The 20001-nt window shown below is 41.7% G+C and overlaps 1 protein-coding gene across 4 annotated transcripts in view; it reads right to left on the bottom strand.

Annotated features, from left to right (window-relative positions):
• The window catches only part of tgfbrap1 (transforming growth factor, beta receptor associated protein 1), a 69446-nt gene that overhangs the window by 40767 nt on the left and 8678 nt on the right, over window positions 1-20001 (bottom strand). For all 4 annotated transcript variants that reach the window (XM_038817920.1, XM_038817918.1, XM_038817921.1 and 1 more), the window contains 2 exons: window positions 13619-14317; window positions 3111-3305 (listed from right to left, as the gene is read on the bottom strand). In XM_038817920.1, coding sequence (XP_038673848.1) covers window positions 3111-3305; window positions 13619-14300 — 877 coding nt within the window. In that variant the 5' untranslated portion in view covers window positions 14301-14317. The remainder of the gene's footprint in view (window positions 1-3110; window positions 3306-13618; window positions 14318-20001) is intronic.

The raw sequence follows: 20001 nt of genomic DNA, 5'->3' as shown, positions 1-20001 counted from the left end.
CAAGGCAAGAGAAAATGGTGGGTCGCGCAGGTCGGCCGGTGTGGGTCGGTAAAAATGGGTCCCCGGAAAAAAAGTTTGAAGAACACTGCTTTAGGGTAGAGGGGATGTCGGTGTTTACGTTATTGTGCGAAAACCTGGAACCAGCTGAGGAGGCACTTTAGGACAGAGGGGATGTCGGTGTTTACACTGTTGTGTGAAAACAGTTTTGAGCCTGGGTGGGGGGAGAAGAGGATAGATGGCACGTATAGGAAATGGAGATAAGTGGGGCTGGTTAAGGTGAGGGATTTGTATCTGGAAGAAGGGTTTGCCAGTATCGATGAATTGAAGGAGAGAGTAGACTCCGAGAGGAAGTGAGTTTAGGTACCTGCAGGTAAGTGACTTCACGTGGAAGGTTTGGAAAGAGATCCCAGGTTGACGAGGTACACCCTGCAGGAGTGATTGCTGCTTCCGGATGTGGAAGGTGGTGGCAGGATTGAGGTCATATACAGGTGGCTGGGAGAACAGGGAGGTGGGTGGCTGGTGAAGATTAAGCAGAAATGGGAAGGGGAGCTGTGTGGCGAGATAGACAGTGGAATGTGGCGCTACGAAGGGTAAACGCGACCTCCTTGTACGCAAGGATCAACCTGATATAGTTTAAGGTCATACACAGGGTACATATGACATGGGCAAGAATGAGTGGGTTCTTTCAGAGGGTGGCAGACGAGTGTGAGAAGTGTGGGTGGAGCCCAACGAATCATGTACATATTTCTGGGGCTGTGAAAAGCTGGAGAGATTCTGTGCGGGAATGTTCGCGGCACTAGCAAGGATAGTGGGGGAAGGAGGTTGAGCCAGATACTTTGGTGGCGATATTTGGGGTATCAGGGAAGCTGGAGCTGATGGAGGAGAGGAAAGCCAATGTTGTGGTCTTTCGCCTCTGATTGCCCGGCAGCGAATTTTATTGGAGTGGTGGTCAGCAATGCCACCGGCAGTGGGTCTGGCTGGGTGATTTATGACTTCCTTCGGCTGGAAAAGATTAAATACGAGTTAACGGGGTTAGCTGAGGGTTTTGAGGTAAGGTGGGGGATGTTCGTGACCGCGTTTGAGGAGTTGTTCATCACTGGGGGGGGGGGGGGGGGGGGGGGGGCGAGCGAAGAAAAAGGGGAAAAATTTGTACAAGCTGTATAGATGTGTGTTGGGAAGTTCGTTTCCCCAAACTGTTTGTGTCTTAACGTTTCATGTACATTTGGAATAAAACACATTTAAAAAAAAAACAATGTCTGTCAATAACTACTGATTCCATCCCTCTTCTTGGCAATAGTTTGAGATTAAGCCCATCTACCTGCAACATTCGTATCATGTTTGAACACGAGATGAGCTTCTCACCCCATATTCACCGATCACCCAGACCGTCCATCTCAAACTTCTGCAACCATGCCTGATTTTGCCAGTCTTAATTCATTTGCTGCTGAAACTCTTGTTCATGCCTTTGTTAGCTCTAGATTCAACAATACCAATACATTCCTGGCTGGTGTTCCACATTCTACTCTCTATAAACACGATGTCATCCAAATTATGCAGCCTGTAACTTAACTCGCAAGTTTCCTATCACCGCTAATCTCGTTGATCTACATTGGCTTCTAGTTAGCCAACATCTTACTTATAAAATTCCCATCCATTTGTTCCAAAATTCTGGGCTCACCCCTCCCTACCTCTAATCTCCTAAAGCCCACAACTCTCAAATATTTGCACTCCCCTAATTCTAGCCTCCTATGCATCCACAATTTTAACCGTTGCACAGTTGGTGGCCGCATCCCCAGTTGCATAGGTTCCACGCTCTAGCAAGCCCTTCCTACACTTCTCTCTACCACACTTTTTTTCTTGGACGATGCATAGGAAAGAAAATAAAAGCGAGTAATTAATTTGGCCCCTTGAGACTGTTCCACCATTATGATCATGGCTGATCATCCAAATCAGTACCAGTTCCCTCTTTCCCCCATATCCTTTGATCTCTTTAGCCTCAAGAGTTTGTTCTTGAAAACATGCAATGTTTTGACCTCAACTGCTTTCTCTGGTAGAGAATTCCACAGGCTCACACTCTCTGGCTGATGATATTTCTCCTAACCTCAGTCCTAAATAGCCTACCCCCTATCCTCATCAACCATATCCTTGAAGAATTCCAGAATATTAAAGACACTGGCATTTTCCCCACTACCGGTGTCAGGCTGCTAATCTATAATTCTCTGATTTCTCTCTACCTCCCTTTTTAAATAGTGGAATTACATTAGCTGCCCTCTAATCCATAGGCACTGTGGAATCTACAGAATCATGGAGGATGACCATCAGTGCATCCACTATTTCTCAGGCCACCTCCTTTAACTACTCTGGGATGCAGATGATCAACCCTGAGGATTTATCAGCCAATTTACCCAACACCATTTCCCGACTAATACTGATTACCTTCAGCTCCTCCCTCTCACTCTAAACCCAGTGTTCCCCCAATATTTCTGGTACATTATTTGTGTCCTCCTTTGTGAAGACAGAACCAAAGTATGTATTTGGTTGGTCAGTCATTTCTTTATTCCCCATTATTAATTCCCCTGTTTCGGACTGTGAGGGCCCTACATTTGTGTTCACCAATCTTTTCTTCTTCACGTACCTATACAAGTCTTGACCAACATTTTGGAAATATCATCTAATATTCCTCGTAGTTTGATGCCGTTCTTTGTTTTAGAATGCTTTTACGAAGCAATTGGGGTTAAAGGTGTGATACAAGTATATCATATCTCAGCTTCAACAAGCAATTAAAAGTAATGCATTACTGAACTCCTTAATGGAGTAAAATAGATCTTTACAGAACTCAAAAATTCTGAAACTGGTGACAGTGAAATCTAAGCACAAGGTAAATAAAATTGCAAAAGTTAAAATTAGTCAATGTCACTTGCCAAATAGGCTTGCATATCCTTTGATTTTTGAGATTGGACTGAGATTTAATATGTAACAGAAAATGCTCTTTTCCCTTACCCTTAATTGTTAAGTTTGTAAAAGGTACATATGTTTGAAGCCAGAATAATTTATCAATACTGAAGTAACTGAACCCACACTAAGCCAAAAGGTAACTTCCTTTGAATTACCTTCAAAGTCTTGCAGTATGTGGCCATCTCTGAATGGAATAGTCTGCTTCTGCTGCTGGTCGAGCATGCTGTGCACAGTAACAAATCCCTCATCCAGAGCTACCACATAAGGAAAACATACAGCTGCTCCAATCACATTCTCTGACCAGTGAACAGGTGCACGCTGGGAGATTCCTGCAGCTGTCACAAACATTCCTGAAAAAGCAAAATTTTAAAAAACAGAAATTAATGAGTTGCAATTACCATATCCCTAATGCCTTGCAGAAAATTTGCTACCTGAATGGTAAGCATTTGTTCATAATTATAGGACCTACACTACTGAGAATAAAAATGTTAATTCACACATTTAATTACAAGCAATGTTTCAATCCCTTCTCATTCCCAAGGCTCTTGACTAGTGGAGACCATATTGGAGGTTGTTTCTTCACACCTCAAAGAAAGGAGAATGAATTTTATCCGCAAAATATGCAACACCGCTTGATGCACTGCTGGTGTCCATTTGACCAAAATAGCAACCAAGTGCAGCATCGCTCAACAAAGTCAGTTGAATTGACAATTGTTTCGTAGAGTTACCGGAAAAATTAGTTTTTAAAAGCACAAAAATCACCTAATTTTCAGTAATCTTGAGTAACTGGTACTGACCTGCAATGCAAACAAAAAAAATATTTTTGTGTGGACTGCTAGCTCAGATTATTTCCACACAAATGTTAAAAAGTTGATAATATTTTGCAAACCTTCAGTCCAGTTCCTGAGCAATGAAGGAGGGAATTTTTTTCCCCAGCCTGGCCAGCCAACATTTATTCTTCAATGGCTGTATCCAGGAAATTGTGACACTGCCATAGTAATTAACTATTGGCATTAGGTGGCACTGTTAAACAGGTTTTTGTTTGACAAATTTGTGCTACCAGGAGCTTTGTCAAATTGTGATGCACTTCTAGAACCTTTATTAAAATAATGTATTTAGACAGGGTATGGATTGTACTACAAATGTTACAATAACTGATTCTTAATGACGCCAATCAGGTCTATGTAACACCAAAATGGAGCACTTAAATCCTATACTCCGTTTGCACAAACAAGCTACGTTCTATCCACTGAAAAGAGGGAAGTAACTTCATATCCTGTCCTTTGACATGGTGTCCCGGATAATCAGCAAAAAATGCTGACAAACTTGAAGTCATCCTTCTTTCATATGTTCCATTATGCTTTTCTCTGATCGGCCTTTCTTGTCCCTTCCAATACACAAGCAGGAACTCCAAAGTGAGTTGGTGGAAAATGATCAAAAAATGAACACTTGATGAACACTGAAAAATACATACACAAAACTGAAAATCCAGTCCCAAATTCTGCAGGCAAAGATAAAACCACTTAATGTTGGCTCTGGGAATTATGCAAGTGTTCCAGAAACACTGTTCTGGGTTAATAGAACATAAAATAAGGCTATTAATAGAATTGGAAAGCAGGGACATTATGTTAAAAATATACAAAATTCTGGTTAGTTGAGGGTTTTTCAAGTGCGGGTCATGGAGTGTGTCGGGAGGGTTGGAGTTCCGCGGTGATCCCGATTGCGGAAGAAGTGCCCAACTGCCATTACTGGCATTCAAACTGAGAACAAAATGTGTGCCGTCTTTCAGCCACAAGCGGCAGTAGTGAGCAGGTCATGAGCCATGCATGTACACTTGACTTCAAGCACTCTACACTTGGGTAACTCTTGGGTTACGGTGGAAGTGAGGGCTTAAATGGGTCAGTGCAGACTTGATGGGCCGAATGGCCTCCTTCTGCACTGTATGTTCTATATGTTCTATTGGCTTTTGGCGCCAAATCATGGAGGAAAGCTTCTACCACTTTCTAGCTGCTGGCAAACAAGGCAAGTGGACAATGAACAATAACAGATAATACTGGACATTCTCAGCAGATCTGTCAGCATCTGTGGAGAGAAAAGGGAGCTAATGTTGAGTCTTGATTGTGTTGCTACTCGTGTCTTAATAAAGCTCGTAGTCTCAAGTGTGGAGAAGATGCTTTATTGTGAGTTCGTTCAGTTTCCAGAGCTCGACCTAGAACGACCTTCCAGTGCTAACTACCAGCTTTGCTTGCTGTGTGTGTGTCCTGCTTACCAGCCCGCCTGCTGTGAAGTGTCTCTTGTGTATATGTGTTGCTCCAAGTTCTGCCCTTAGTGAAGTGTGTCCTCACTTCCTGTCCTGATCTATTTATATGGCTCTCCCGTGCTCCCTCTAGTGGTTGCTCAGTTGTGTTGCATCTGGTTAACTTGTGATCACCACATTGATGACTATTTGTTAAAGCTGGACTGTGATGATGGATCGCTTTATTCAAAAGGGAGAGAGAGTGAGAGATGCAAATAGGCAGTGTACCTACTGGCCAGGATCTCAGATTTGAATCTGGAGAGCTGCTCAGGAGAATCCACAGCAGGACAGAGCAGTGCTAGTGTCAGCTCTGCAGAGAGCTCCACGGCCTCTGATGAACAGCCTGTGAGGAAGAAACTTAACTCAGGGGGGGAAAAATAGCAAGGCAAAGATGATTTCTTGAGGTATGGTTTCGTCAGTTGTGCCAATGCAAATAGGGATGCAAAGCCCATGTGAAAATGAAAATTTTCAATTTCATGTGTAATATATGCAAGGAAGTACTGGAAAATGAGCCACGTTTCAGGTTTCGAAAAAGAAGTGGTGGATGAAAAATTCCTTTTGAGGTTGAGACCCCCGAGTCAGTTATTAACTTACAGCCGACTCCAAATGAAAAGACTATGCTGCTGTACCTGACCTATGACAACACATTAAAAACACACCAAAAGTCCATGAGGCGGCCAGCATCCTAGAATAGTATCTCCCAGTATCAAGTGCTGAGTAAAACAAGCATTTTGTTGATAGATGTGCTAGGTAGTTTGGCCACACAAAATTGCCTCTTAATTGGAAAAAGATTTGGGTACTCTTAAATTTATTTTTAAAAGAAACTGTTTGGACCTTCCTTCCTCTTTTTCTCAACTGATTACACAGAATCTTAAGTTGAGATTTGTTTCGCAAGAGCTGGTAAAACACTTGCCTGCATGGCTTCACTTAAAGTGCCGGAAATTTGCAGCCAATTTTAGCATCTCACTATAGGAAACCTTTCATTTCAGTTCCCAACAGACATCAAGACCCTGTTGGTCAAAATCAGAAATTACATCCTGTTCAACTAGGACTCTGTATTGTTCCTCGTCCTTCAATTCTCCTGCCTTCCTAATACTGCATCCTCTGCAATTCAGCTTTGAGACAAGACTTCCCTGGGTTTCCAGTTTTATCTGTTGCAACATCAACATATCCCTCTTAAGTGTTCTTCCTTATATAGCCACATCCCACAATATGCCCCACAAAGGGGCCTCACGGTAGCATGGTGGTTAGCATCAATGCTTCACAGCTCCAGGGTCCCAGGTTCGATTCCCGGCTGGGTCACTGTCTGTGTGGAGTCTGCACGTCCTCCCCGTGTGTGCGTGGGTTTCCTCCGGGTGCTCCGGTTTCCTCCCACAGTCCAAAGATGTGCGGGTTAGGTGGATTGGCCATGCTAAATTGCCCGTAGTGTAAGGTTAATGGGGGGATTGTTGAGTTACGGGTATACGGGTTACGTGGGTTTAAGTAGGGTGATCATTGCTCGGCACAACATCGAGGGCCGAAGGGCCTGTTCTGTGCTGTACTGTTCTATGTTCTATGTTCTAAAGCTCCATCCTCTTCCCCCTCATGTGGGTGGGGCTTCAACATCATGGAGAAGCATGGGCCAGCATCCAGTCACACTAACAATCAGTTTCATCTTTCCACCATATCAATTTCAAAAGTATCAGCTCCTGACACTTGGAAAATAGCTCTCCTACAAAATCTGGCAAGTCTGCAGGCATTTGAACTCATTTGATTTCTCAGAAAATGAAGTTAAAAATAAGTATGAGAAAGTATTGGAAAATTTTTACTCATTGCAAAAAACTGGTCAATGAGGTATGAGAGATACATGTTTTTTTAAAAAAGGATGCAGCTAAAAGGAGAATCTTTTGACTCTTTTCTAACTGATTTGAGGCTCCAAGCGCAATCCTGTAATTTTTCCTCAATTACTGAATCAATCCTGCGTGACCGAATTGTGTTTGGCATATTTGAAGAGCAAATGCGGGAAAGTTTACGAAGAAAACCAAACTTTTTTTTTTAATTTAGAGTACCCAATTCATTTTTCCAATTAAGGGGCAATTTAGCCTGGCCAATCCACCTACCCTACACATCTTTGGGTTGTGGGGCAAAACCCACGCAAACACGGGGAGAATGTGCAAACCCCACACGGACAGTGACCCAGAGCCGTGATTGAACTTGGTACCTCGGTGCCGTGAGACAGCAGGGCTAACCCACTGCGCCACTGTGCTGCCCTAGAAAACCAAACTTAACTTTAGAAGAAGTCATCAAGCAAGTGAGTAAGCCACCTATGAATTTGCTGAATTCAGATCCTGTGAATAAGGCGCAATCTTCAGCAACGTGGTCAGCGCCATTGCCTCTGGGACACAGTTTAAAACGAACTGTGCAGCAGCAGGTAGCTGTTTTGTGCAGGCGCGGGTAAGAGATAACCCGAAATGAACATTTGACGTTCTGCGCAGGATCCGTTCGCACATGCGCGCTTTTAAAAAGGACACAAACCGGAAGTTGCGCATGCGCACGACAGGTTTACACATGACGTCACCAACGTGATGAAATGTACACACTATGGACACTCCCACTTAAAGCAACACTGTTCTGCATTTGGAAAAAAGATGTACAACATGTAACAAACTCAATCATTTTGCTTCACAATGCAGATTTAACACAACACAGCAGAATCAATTTAAAAAGGCATTTCAATAGCATAAAAAAGTCAACACTATACAAAACAAGGAAGAAGAAGAAAAAAATGTTAAAATTAAACATTGATCTCACGACTCCCAATTCAATGGACAACTTCATAATAGAAGCAATCACTAAAACAAATGGAACCGATACTGCTGATAAACCAATCAGGCAACTATCTGATAGAAATAAAGATTGGATAGAAACATTGATCATAAATGGATCAGAGGTACAATTTAAATTGGACACTGATGCACACGCTAATCTGATAACAGAATCGGATTTGGGCAAAGTAGCAACCCATCCAAAATATAAAAAGACACATTGTAGATTAACAGACTACGATGGAAATGAAAAAGCAACAAAAGGGTCATGCTCCCTTAGTGCAGAATGGTGACATTAAAATTCCACTTGTTTTTGAAATTGTGGATGACACAAAATACTCATTTATTGGAGTAGATGCATGTATCCAGCTAAACCTGATGCAGAGAATTCACACGAGCCACAATGCACGAGGATAACAAAGTTGTTGACGTTGTACTCAGTATTGAAGCACAAGCCAACTTCATCACAGCAATGCTACCTATCACAGATGCTAAACTACAAATAATCAAGGCAGAAACTCTACGAGATAAGACACTTCAGCAAGTGATCTACATACTGACTGGCCTAACGGGAAATGTACAAACATTCGTGACATCAGAGAAGACCCAACAACAATAGATGACTTTCTATTGAAAGGGGACCGTATTGTAATTCCACCATGTCTTAGACAAGACATTCTTGCACAAATCCATGAAGAATATCAAGCCATTGAGAAATGTAGAAGAAGAGCACGGTAATCGGTATATTGGCCGGGAATCAACAAGGATATAGACAACTACATTCAACAGTGTCGGATATCCCAAATGCACCAACCGGCACAATACAAGCAGACCTTGATGGAAAGCGAATTAGTTACTCAACCATGAACAAGAGTCGCTATGGACATATTTTATTTTCAAGGCTATGATTATTTGATAATCATTGACTATTACTCAAATTTTCCAGAGTTTATCAAATTATCCGCATTCAGTTGTCAGGGCAATGGAAAATGCATTTGCGAGACATGGCATACCAGTTACTGTTGTCACAGGCAATGGACCGTGTTTTAGCAGCCTGGAGTGGTTACAATTTGCCAATGACTAGAACTTCACACATAACTTTTAGCCCACTGTACTCGCAGGCAAACGGGAAAGCTGAGAAAGGGGTGGGAATTGTGAAGCAGCTTCTCAAAAAAGCTATGGAGGACAGAAAGGACTTTGACTGAACACTGTTAGCATACAGGGCTACACCACTGTCATCGGCGCTTTCTCCAGCACAACTATTGATGGGACGAAGAATACGTACTATGTTACCAACTCTAATTGTTCCAAACACAGATGAACAAGTCCTGCATAAAAAAATACAGCAACTGAGGAAGTATTCTGATAAAAACTCCAAACCACTATCTACACTCAAAGGTGATATAGAATGCATTCATGATTTAATGCTGCTCTAAAAGAGTGCAAGGGCAGAGGTCACAGATCCTTTAAGGTAGCAGAATATTTTGGGAGAGCAGTTGGTAAAACATATGGGATCTTAGGTTTCACAAATAGAGGTATTGGGCACAAAAACAGTGAAGTTATGTTGAACCTTCATGAAACTCTGGTTCGACCACAATTAAAGTATTGCACCCAGTTCGATTCACCACACCACAAAGGATTTTAAGATCCTAGAGATTGCAGAGAAGATTTACATGAATGGTTGAAGAGGTGTGGCAATTTAGCTACAAGGTTGGGTTGGAAAAGCCAGGTTTCGATAAGGGAGACAAAGAAAAGCTGTTCCAATTAATTGATGGCACAGGACTAGGGGACACAGGTTTATGATTGTAGGCAAGAGATATGAGGAAGGACATTTTGAAATGCAGCAAGGATTGGTGAGTTTGCTCCCTAGGACAGTGATGGAAGCAGAGATGGTCAACTATTTGAAAGGAAAATTGAATAGGCACTCGAGGGAAATAAACGTGTATGGTTATAGGATAGAGTGAGGGAATGGGACTTCCTGGATTGCTCTACACAGAGCCAGCAAGGACTCGATGAGCCAATCAACATACTTCTGTGCCTTTAAGACTTATGACTGTAGAAAGATTTCTAATTTTTAAAATAGGTAATAAGAATCGCTTATTGTCACAAGTAGGCTTCAATGAAGTTACTGTGAAAAGCCCCTAGTCGCCACATTCCGGCGCCTGTTCGGGGAGGCCAGTCCAGGAATTGAACCCGCGCTGATGCCTTGTTTTGCATTACAAGCCAGCTGTTTAGCCCACTGTGCTAAACCAGCCCCATGTAACCCAATCAGAAAGGTACTGTTATCATTTGGTGAGGTTTCAAAATCAAAAGATCTTTTATTTAATTATATTTAACAAGCATGACACCAAAAAAGGCCACTCAGCCCATCATACCTATGCCAGCTCTCCGTAAGAATTACCCAAATACTCAAATTTTTGCTTTAAATATATATTCAATTCCTCTTCAGTTACAGCTGAATCGTTTTCCACCACCCTTCTAGGCAGAACATTCCAGGACATAACCACCTTCTTCTTAAGTTTTCTGTCCAAAGGCAGGTTCAAGGCAATTATTTGCCAAAGCGCTGCCATTTTTAAAAAAACTATTGGTAGGTTGAATGCAGACCCCAAGTCTACCTCAGCCGGAACAGTATCAAAACCAGTGTTGTTGGCATTAATTTGATCCACATGACAGCGGTCTGGCCAACTGTTCCTCACAACAACTAGAGCCGTGAGAAAAAAATCCACCCATCTCCATGTCTTATTTGCTAAAAATTAAGAAATGCGTCCTCTGGTTACAGATCTTTCTGCTAGTGGAATAAACTATTTCCATCTAATCAAGCCCCTCATTAATTTTAAATACCTCATTAAATCTCCCTTTGAGCAATTTTCTGCTCAAAGAATAATCCTTGATTCTCTATTTTCTCCAGATAATTGAAGTCTGTTATCTTTCGTTTTATTCTGGTAAATCTCCTTTGCATCCTTGAAAAAATGCCTTGCTTTTTTTTCCCGCAAAGAGTATTGCCCAGATTTTGGTGCATTAAGCTAGCTGAGGTCTAACTAATGATTTATAAAACATCTACCATTACTTCCTTGCTTGAGCACTACTCTAATTCGAGGACCTTGAATTCTTTAGCACGGCTAAAGCATTCAAATTAGTCTATACCAAATTATCCCATCACGCTCAGAGAAGAGAATTCCAAGGTCAATGTTCCTGTACCCCTTCTAAAATTACACAATTTAATTTGCATCACTACCCTTTTTACCAAAGCGCATCACATCACACTTGTTAGCATAAAATTTAATCTGCCATCTACTCTTGGCCTCCTCAAGTCTATGATCAACTCCTTCATTATTTACTACATTTCCATCCTTGCCCTTACCTGCAGAGTTTGCAATTGTGTCCACAGTCCCCAAATTACATATAAATTAGGAGCAGGAGACCACTCCACTCAGAGTTGCTCCACCATTCAATACGATCATAGCTGATCTGATTGTAACCTCAACTCAACATTCCTGTCTACGAGATAACTGTTCACCATTTTGAGGAAAAGTTCCAAAGACTCATGACCCTGAGAAAAAAATCTGATGTCTTAAATGAGTGGGCAGCACGGTAGTACAGTGGGTTAGCCCTGCTGCCTCACGGCGCCAAGGTCCCAGGTTCGATCCCGGCTCTGGGTCACTGTCCGTGTGGAGTTTGCACATTCTCCGTGTTTGCGTGGGTTTTCTCCCCCACAACCCAAAGAAGTGCAGGGTAGGTGAATTGGCCACGCTAAATTGCCCCTTAATGCAAAAAAATTAGGTATTGTAAATTTATTTTAAAAGTCTTAAATGAGTGACCCCTTATTTTTAAATAGTGACTGCTATTTCTAGATTCTCCCACAATATCCTCTCTACATCTACCTTGTCAAGACCCCTATGCTTCAGACATCTCACCAGTGCCCAATATGACTGAAGTGTAGCCTTCCTACTTTTGTAATCAGTTCCCCTCACAATAAACAATATTCTATTCACATTCTTAATTACTTGCTGTACCTGTATACTAGTTTGTGATTCATGCACTAGGACACCCAGATCCCTCGACACCTCAGAGCTCTGTAATCTCTCACCAGTTAGATCATCAGCTTCTTCTTTATTCTTCCTGTCAAAATGGACAATTTCACATTTACCCACATTATACTCCATTTCCTTGCCCACTCACATAATCTATGTCCCTTTGTAACTTTCTATCATATTCACAACTTACTTCCCTACTTTTGTGTCAACTTCAATTTATCAGAAAGAGTTGTCCCTTGACCGACCTTCATGGAAATCACTGCATGTTTCTATCCACTCTGGATTCATCTCTGCTTTCTGCCTTGCAGCCAATTTGTTATCCATGTTGGTACTGTTGCTTTAATCCTTTGGATCTTAAGTTTGCTAACAGATTTATTATGTGGGACATCAAACCTTTGAAAGTCCACAATCATAACATAAACATTCTGTTCATCAATTCTAGCCATTATTTTAACAACTCAATAAAGTTTGACACACATGATCATTGCCTTTTACAAGTCAGTATTGCCTGTCATTTATTAAGCTCAGTATTGGCTTTTCCAAGTGACAATCACTGACCTGATTCATTCACTTTTGTCTCCTTGTTTCCATTCTCTCTTCTCCTCTGAACCATGTAGCCTGTGTGATTCTTTATTTTTAAAATAAATTTAGAGTGTCCAATTATTTTTATTCCCAATTAAAGGGCAATTTAGCATGGCCAATCCACCTAACCTGTACTACTTTGGGTTGCGGGGGTGAAACCTGCACAGAATGTGCAAACTCCGCACATACAATGACCGGGGGCCTGAATTGAACCCGGGTCCTCAGTGCAAATAAGCAGCAGTGTTAACCAATGCACCGCCCTAGCCAATGTGACTCTACTGTAACATGAACCTCATATTTACCAGAAGCCTTTCGGTTTCATTTGAATCTCAATTCCTTTAGCCATTCATGGATCTTTAGCTTTGGAAACTCTCCTTTTTCATAGGAATGCTTTGAGTTTGCAACCAAACTATCTCCGCCTTGAAAACCTCCCATTGCTGACGTATTGTTTTAGCTGATCATCTCTTTCCACTCCACCTGGTTCAGGTCCCTTTTCAACATTGCAATTCTTCCAATTGAACACTATGCAGAAAATCTTCCTGTATATTGGGGCTCTCTGGCAGAGTTAGTGCAATAACAAAGAACGTGGTGAACTTTTCCGTGCATTTGCACAAACTAAGATCCCCTCTCCCCTCCAGTTCATTTAGGAATCCAGAACACAATACAGAATCAGAAAATTGGATCACAGCATTTGGTCTTTCTCCTTAAACTATCCAGTCTGATCCCACTATCCTACTTTCTCTTCATACACACCATCTCTTTTGAGTGATGGTGAATCAAATGTACTTTTATGAAACTAAATATTGAATTCAAAACTGGCACTAAGTTTTGAAATGGATAACTTATCCACCATCCCATCTGAAATAATTAAAACCCATATCAGTCTGTGTAATCATATACACCAAATGACATTGATTATCTCAATCAAATCATCAATAAAAACTTACCCAGTGCACCTGGACCAGCTAATAGAAATTCCTGTCGACCAATCCGCTTTACAATCGGTCGTTTCTCTTCACTATTATATGGAAACAGGTCTTGCGATGTTCCTGTGTTATAACTCAAAATAATATATTGTGTGCTCATTGCCAAGCAAAGAAAGTACCCATCTGCAGCTATAGCAACTGGCTGTTCTGGTGTGGCGACTTCCTTTATTAGTTGGACACGGTCCTCATGCACTGCATATATTTGTACAGTTTTCCGCTTCATTGAAATGGCACAAACCTCAATACAGAAAGGATCTCCAGTCACTGGGTTCTCGTTCACAGCAAATGCAGTTATTCCTTTGATTTTAGCTCCTGATGGTACAGGCTCCAAGTTGATCATATTCAATAAAACCACAGTATTGTCACATAAAACCATAAGTCTATTCAAAGCAGATGCTGCCTTGAGCTCATTCACAGCTTTTTTTAGCCCCAGGTATTTGTGCAGTTGTTTTGTTGGAGTAAACGCAGGTCGCCCTGAGGTGGATGCTTTTTCTTCCAAGAGAAAGTGATAGATACAGCAGTCACTTGTTCCTATATAAAGATTTTTCCCACAACATTCAATGCAGTCAATAGACATCCAGGTTTTATCTACCAGCAGATCCTGCCCAAGCACAGGAACAAGTTCAAATGCCTTCACACTCATTGTGCCTTCTCAGTCATCTAAAAAAAGGATAAAAATACAATGAATCATAAAACATATACACATTAAAACAGAGCCTCAAACCTCTATATTTTCTTCTGTCGATTAAAATGGCTTCTATAAAGGTGCCCTCACTCAACATACAAAACATAAATGGTCATTCACAATCTTACTCACAAAACAGTATCCAAAGCTTTTCAACAGAACCAGAAACAGCAGTGAAAGTGCATTACTGCATTGGTAACTACACCATTTAAGATTTAATAGAAAAATTATTGAACTTGCGATTTTGGTTACATGATTATTTAATGCACCATAGCCAATTCACGTTCACAAGATACATGATTGCATCACTGACATTAGTTGGGAGCACAATGGCGCAGTGGTTAGCACTGCCTCACGGCGCTGGAGGACCCAGGTTCGATACCAGCCCCGGGTCACTGTCCGTGTGGAGTTTGCATATTCTCTGTGTCTGCATGGGTCTCACCCCCAGAACCCAAAGATGCATAGGGTAGGTGGATTGGTCATACTAATTTTTGCCCCTTAATTGGAGACAAAATTAATTTGGTATTTTAAGTTTTAAAAAAAGGTGAAACAGCACAGGAAGATGAAGGAACAGAGAGTGTATTATTCAGGTCATTTATGGCAACAGCCCTCTAGCTTTGAGTTAGCTCCAAGACAATTTGCGACAATGTAAGATTGGAAGTGAATCAACCCCTAAACTTGGCTCACGAAAGGAACCTGGATATGTAGATCTGTCATTGTGGGCTCTGGTTCTGTCTAATCTTGGAAGATAACTCTGCAAGCCAATGCCCCAGCAAGTGTCGTCACCTTGGCTAGAAAAAACGTTATACTGTATGCTACTAGACATTAGCTGGCAAAACTCCCACAGTATTTCTATGCACACATGGAACTCCTACACTTGGGCAAACCTGTGCCTCAGCTATTATGGTTTTGTTAAATGTTTATTTTATTCATGGTAAATCCCTTACAGACTCGCCCATCTGTGCTGAACACACCAGTTAGAACACAAAGATAAAGTCTGACTACTGACCAAGCCATCTGGCAACAATTTCTAAAACTACGAAGTTTTTTTCCCAATAACTATGATGTAAAAGCTAATCTGTAAAGTAAATGACAGTAATGGGTCAATGTAGATCTTTGATGGAAAAGCTTATGGAACTATTCTGACAACCTTTAAGTCAATGCCAACATGGTTGTGAAATTGAATGCTGGGAATCACATCAATGCAATCTACACTGGAATTTCATTGAAATAAAATCTTCACAACATGCTGAAACATTTAAACACAAATGTTTTGAATTAATTGCTAGCCCATCCTTCAACAGCTCAAAATGTGATGCCGTGCTCAGCTATACAAACAATTCGAGTCCAAGATTTAATTCCTTTTCTGAGCTGAATTAGCTGATCTCAGCCGGAGCAGCAATGCAGTAAATCATGTCCCAGTTAGAAGTGCTACATGGCTGGACTCAGTCGCAACATACCCAACAGCTGAATAACCAGCTGATATAGTGTTATGGAACATGGGAACAGGAGACCATTTAGCCTTTCAAAAGTGTTCTGCGCTCAAATTAGATAATGGTTTATATGTTACCTCAATCCATATACCTTTCTTTGTCCCGTATCCCTTAAATCCTTTGCTTAATTAAAAACCCTTCAATCTCAGGATTTAAAATCAACAATTGACCTGGGCTCTTACAGAAGAGTTCCAAACTTCCACCATACTGTGTGGAGATGTTTTCCCTCACATCATTCTTGAAAACCTGGCTCTAATTTTTAAACTATGACCCCGAGTCCTCAATCAGCAGAAATTATTTCTAGCTATCCTCAGGGCTCCTCTCATTATCTTGAAAACTTTGATCAAATCACATCTAAGATTCTGGGTTTTACATGTGTGGGTAAATTGATCCCTGTAAATTAATCATTGCAAACCAGGTATTGTTCAAGCAAATCCACACTGCACTTGCTCCAAGGTCAACGTATCCTTCCTGAAGTGTGGTGTCCAGTACTGCTCTCAGTACGCCAGGCATGGTCTGACATGTCTTTCTATAGCTGAAGCATGACTTCTACCCCTTGTCTTGTAGTCCTCTGGGTATAAAGTCAGCAATGCATCAGCTGTTTTTAATATTTTCTCTACCAATGCCACTGTAATGATTCATGTATTTGGACCTTCAAATCTCTTTGGATCTCCACTTTTTCTAGTTTTAGAAAGAAACTTTGTCAATTCAGTCACTTTGCAGACAGGTTGCCAAAACTTATAGTCTTGCACTCATCAAGATAAATACAAGAATGCCAAATTTCAAATGATCGCAACAATTTATACGGAGAAAGGGGTGCTGACTATTGGTCAAGATGTTGCCACAGTGATAGCAACAAGGAACTATGGGCTCCCCAAGCCCCCAGGTAATTGAAGGCTTGAACATAATCCTTTTGATTGCAGAGAATGGGTCCTTGAATGTGAATGTATGTTGCGTCTACCAAATAGCCTTGGAAAGCCACGGCATTTCAAAAATTTTAACAGGTCAAGCAAACTGTTTCACACTGCTGCTATGCAGTGACTACTTGAGTGGCATTTTCCATTAGCAGAATGCTACCTGGAGCAGTCTAAAACTGCCTGAGGTTTGCTTATTAGCTTAACCTATTAATAATTTTACAACTTTTATGCTTCTACCTACACTGCTTACAATGCCACCCATCATGGTCACCAGCAATCTTGGATATGTTTCTACCCCACCCAAGTTGATCAGGCTGATCGGGTGTGGCCTACTATAGCCGCCGCTCTTTGATCACCTGAAAAGTTAAGGTGTCCATCATTATCCTTAATTGTAGATTCTAGTAATTTCCTGACAACGGATGACACTGGGCAACACACGACTAATGGTCAGCCCTCGTACCAGCCTCCCCGGACAGGCGCCGGAATGTGGCGACTAGGGGCTTTTCACAGTAACTTCATTGAAGCCTACTCGTGACAATAAGCGATTTTCATTTTCATTTAAGAGCGGTATCAGAAACCTGTGGTAGCTCATGAAACTAATCTAGTATGGGCCACTGCCTCTGGAGGAGAGAAAATTGGAGAAATAATTATTGATCATATAATAAATAACCTGTTGGAACCTATCCAAAATCCATTTATACATGGAATGCGAGACTTACTGCACAATTCCAAATGCAAACATGCAGTTTAAATGTGACATAGCATGAAATGTCTAAATTTCACCCATTTGACAAGAATTTATATTTATATAGCATCTTTACCCAATGAAATGACCCAAGGTGCTTCACAGGAGCTCTATAAAACAAAGTCAGATTGCAGGAACTACAGAGGAGTCAGCCAACTGCTACAGGGGTGACCATTGCAAGAACCCTCCTAATTGCCTCCCCTCAGTGGCTGAGGAACTCCTTCCAGATTTGCTGTGTGGTTTTTGCCGATTGACAGGCACTGCAGGCATGATCTTCACTGTGTTGCAATTCGTTTTTTAAAGTGCAGGAACAAAGCCAACCACTGTACATGGTTTTTTTTCCAACTTTATCAAAAGGTTTTGACTATCAGCCATGAAGGCTTATGGAATATCCTTGTCAAATTTGACTGCCGTCAGAAATTCTTTGCCTATTATATGATGACATGCAAGCCGTGGTCCTCACCAATAGAATCACCACAAACCCTATCTCGGTGAATACTGGGGTCAAACAAGGTTGGGTATTGTATCAATTCTCTTCTCCATTTTCCTTGCTGCAATACTACACTTCACCTGCAGCAAAGTAGCCACTGGTAATGTACTGAACAAGCAGGAAACTATTCAATGTATGCTGCCTTCAATCCAAAACCAAAAACATTCCAACTTCAGCTTCAGAGGACGCTTTGGTGTGTGCTCGCTCAGAAACTGAGCTCCAGGTTATCATTGCTACCATTTCAAAGGCATGAGGAAATAGGCCTGGAAAACTAAGGTTCTCTTCTAACCAGCTCCCACAGCACAACATCTGTTGGTATCAATTAATATCAATGGCAATATTGCGGAAAACCTGGACCAATTTCTGTATCTCAGGATCTGCCTTCGACCAAGGCAGCCATAAGACTACAGAATCCACGATCGCTTTCAACATGCCAGCTTAGCCTTTGGCCGACCGAGAAGGAAATAATATTTTACAATAAAATCTCAAACCCGGAGACCAAGGTCATGGTTTTCCAGTTAGCAGTGATCATTGTGCTCCTTATGGAGACTTGGACAACCTACAGTAAGCACCTCAAAGCACTGGATAAGCACAACCAGCAATGCGTTGCAAGAGTTTTCAAATCCAGTGGCAAGAAAGGTAGTCCAGCAGTAGTGTCCTTGCCCAAGCCAACTTGCCCAACATCAAGGCACTCATCATTCAAAACTGGCTTCGCTGGGCAGAACATGTTATTCATCCATCTGACACCAGACTCCTGAAGCAACTGTTCTACATTGAATTTGGTCTCCTAGGCGGACACACGCTACAAGAATGTCCTCAAAGCATCCTGTACAGGTCAAACATCCATGTTCTCACCAACCCAAGGATTTCCTAGCTTTTGACTAAACAAAATGGAGCAGGCTCATCCAGAAAAGCACCAAACACATAGAAACGCTTTGTTGGGAACACACAGAGGCAAAGTCTAGGTATCTGAGGGAGCGCGCAAACCTCCAAACAACCCATCTACCCAACCAGCACCTTTCCTGCATGTAGCAGAGTCTGCAGATCACGCATTGGATATATCATCCATGTCAGTGCTCATTGAACCCGAGTGGAATTGATCCTCGATCCTGAGGAGTTAGTAGGAAAGATGGCAAGTAGGTTTTAAGTGTCTTAAAGGAGGAAAGAGAGGTAGAGAGTTGGAGATGCAGGGAGGGAATTCCAGGACTTAGGGCTTGGGCAAGTCAAGGTACGGTCACCAATGGAGGACAAATATAATACAGAATTCACACAAGGCCAGAATTAGAGGAGCAGAGATAGAGGACCATAGATAGAGATGTAGAATTGGGCCATTTGGCCCATCGAGTCTGGGATCTCCAATCCCCAGCCTTTTCCCCATAATCCCTGATCCCCTTAAGAAACTATCTGTCTCTGTCTTAAAGACACTCTGTGACTTGGCCTCCACAGCCTTCTGTGGCAATGAGCTCCACAGATTCACCACCCACTGGCTGAAGAAATTCCTCCTCATCTCAGTTCTAAAGGATCCACCCTTCCAGTCTAAGGCTGTACCCTCATGTTCTAGTCTCTTCTACTCATGAAACATCTTCTCCATGTCCTTTCCAAATAGGCCTCTCAGTAATATTTAAGATTCAATTAGATTCCCCCCTCATTCATCTAAACTTCATTGAATACAGACCCAGAGTCCTCAACCGCTCCTCATATGACAAGCCCTTAATTCCCAGGATCATTTTTGTGAACCCCCATCTGGACGTTCGCCAAGGCCAGCACATCCTTCCTTCGATACGGGGCTCAAAAAAGCTCTTAATATTCCAAATCAGGTTTGACCAGAGCCTTTTACAGCCTTGTACATCTGATGGCTGTGGAATTGGAGGAGATTAAAGATATATAGAAGCTGAGGCCATGTCGGGATTTCAAACAAAGGTAAGAATTTTAAAATCTTAATGCAATTCTCGGATAATTCCAGCCCTGGGGACCGGAGGAAAAGCAGAAAATTTGGAAGGGAAAAAAAGATGTC

Source organism: Scyliorhinus canicula, chromosome 14 (assembly GCF_902713615.1).
Source record: "Scyliorhinus canicula chromosome 14, sScyCan1.1, whole genome shotgun sequence".
Taxonomy (NCBI): Eukaryota; Metazoa; Chordata; class Chondrichthyes; order Carcharhiniformes; family Scyliorhinidae; genus Scyliorhinus; species Scyliorhinus canicula.
This window is presented reverse-complemented; position numbering and strand designations above follow the sequence as displayed.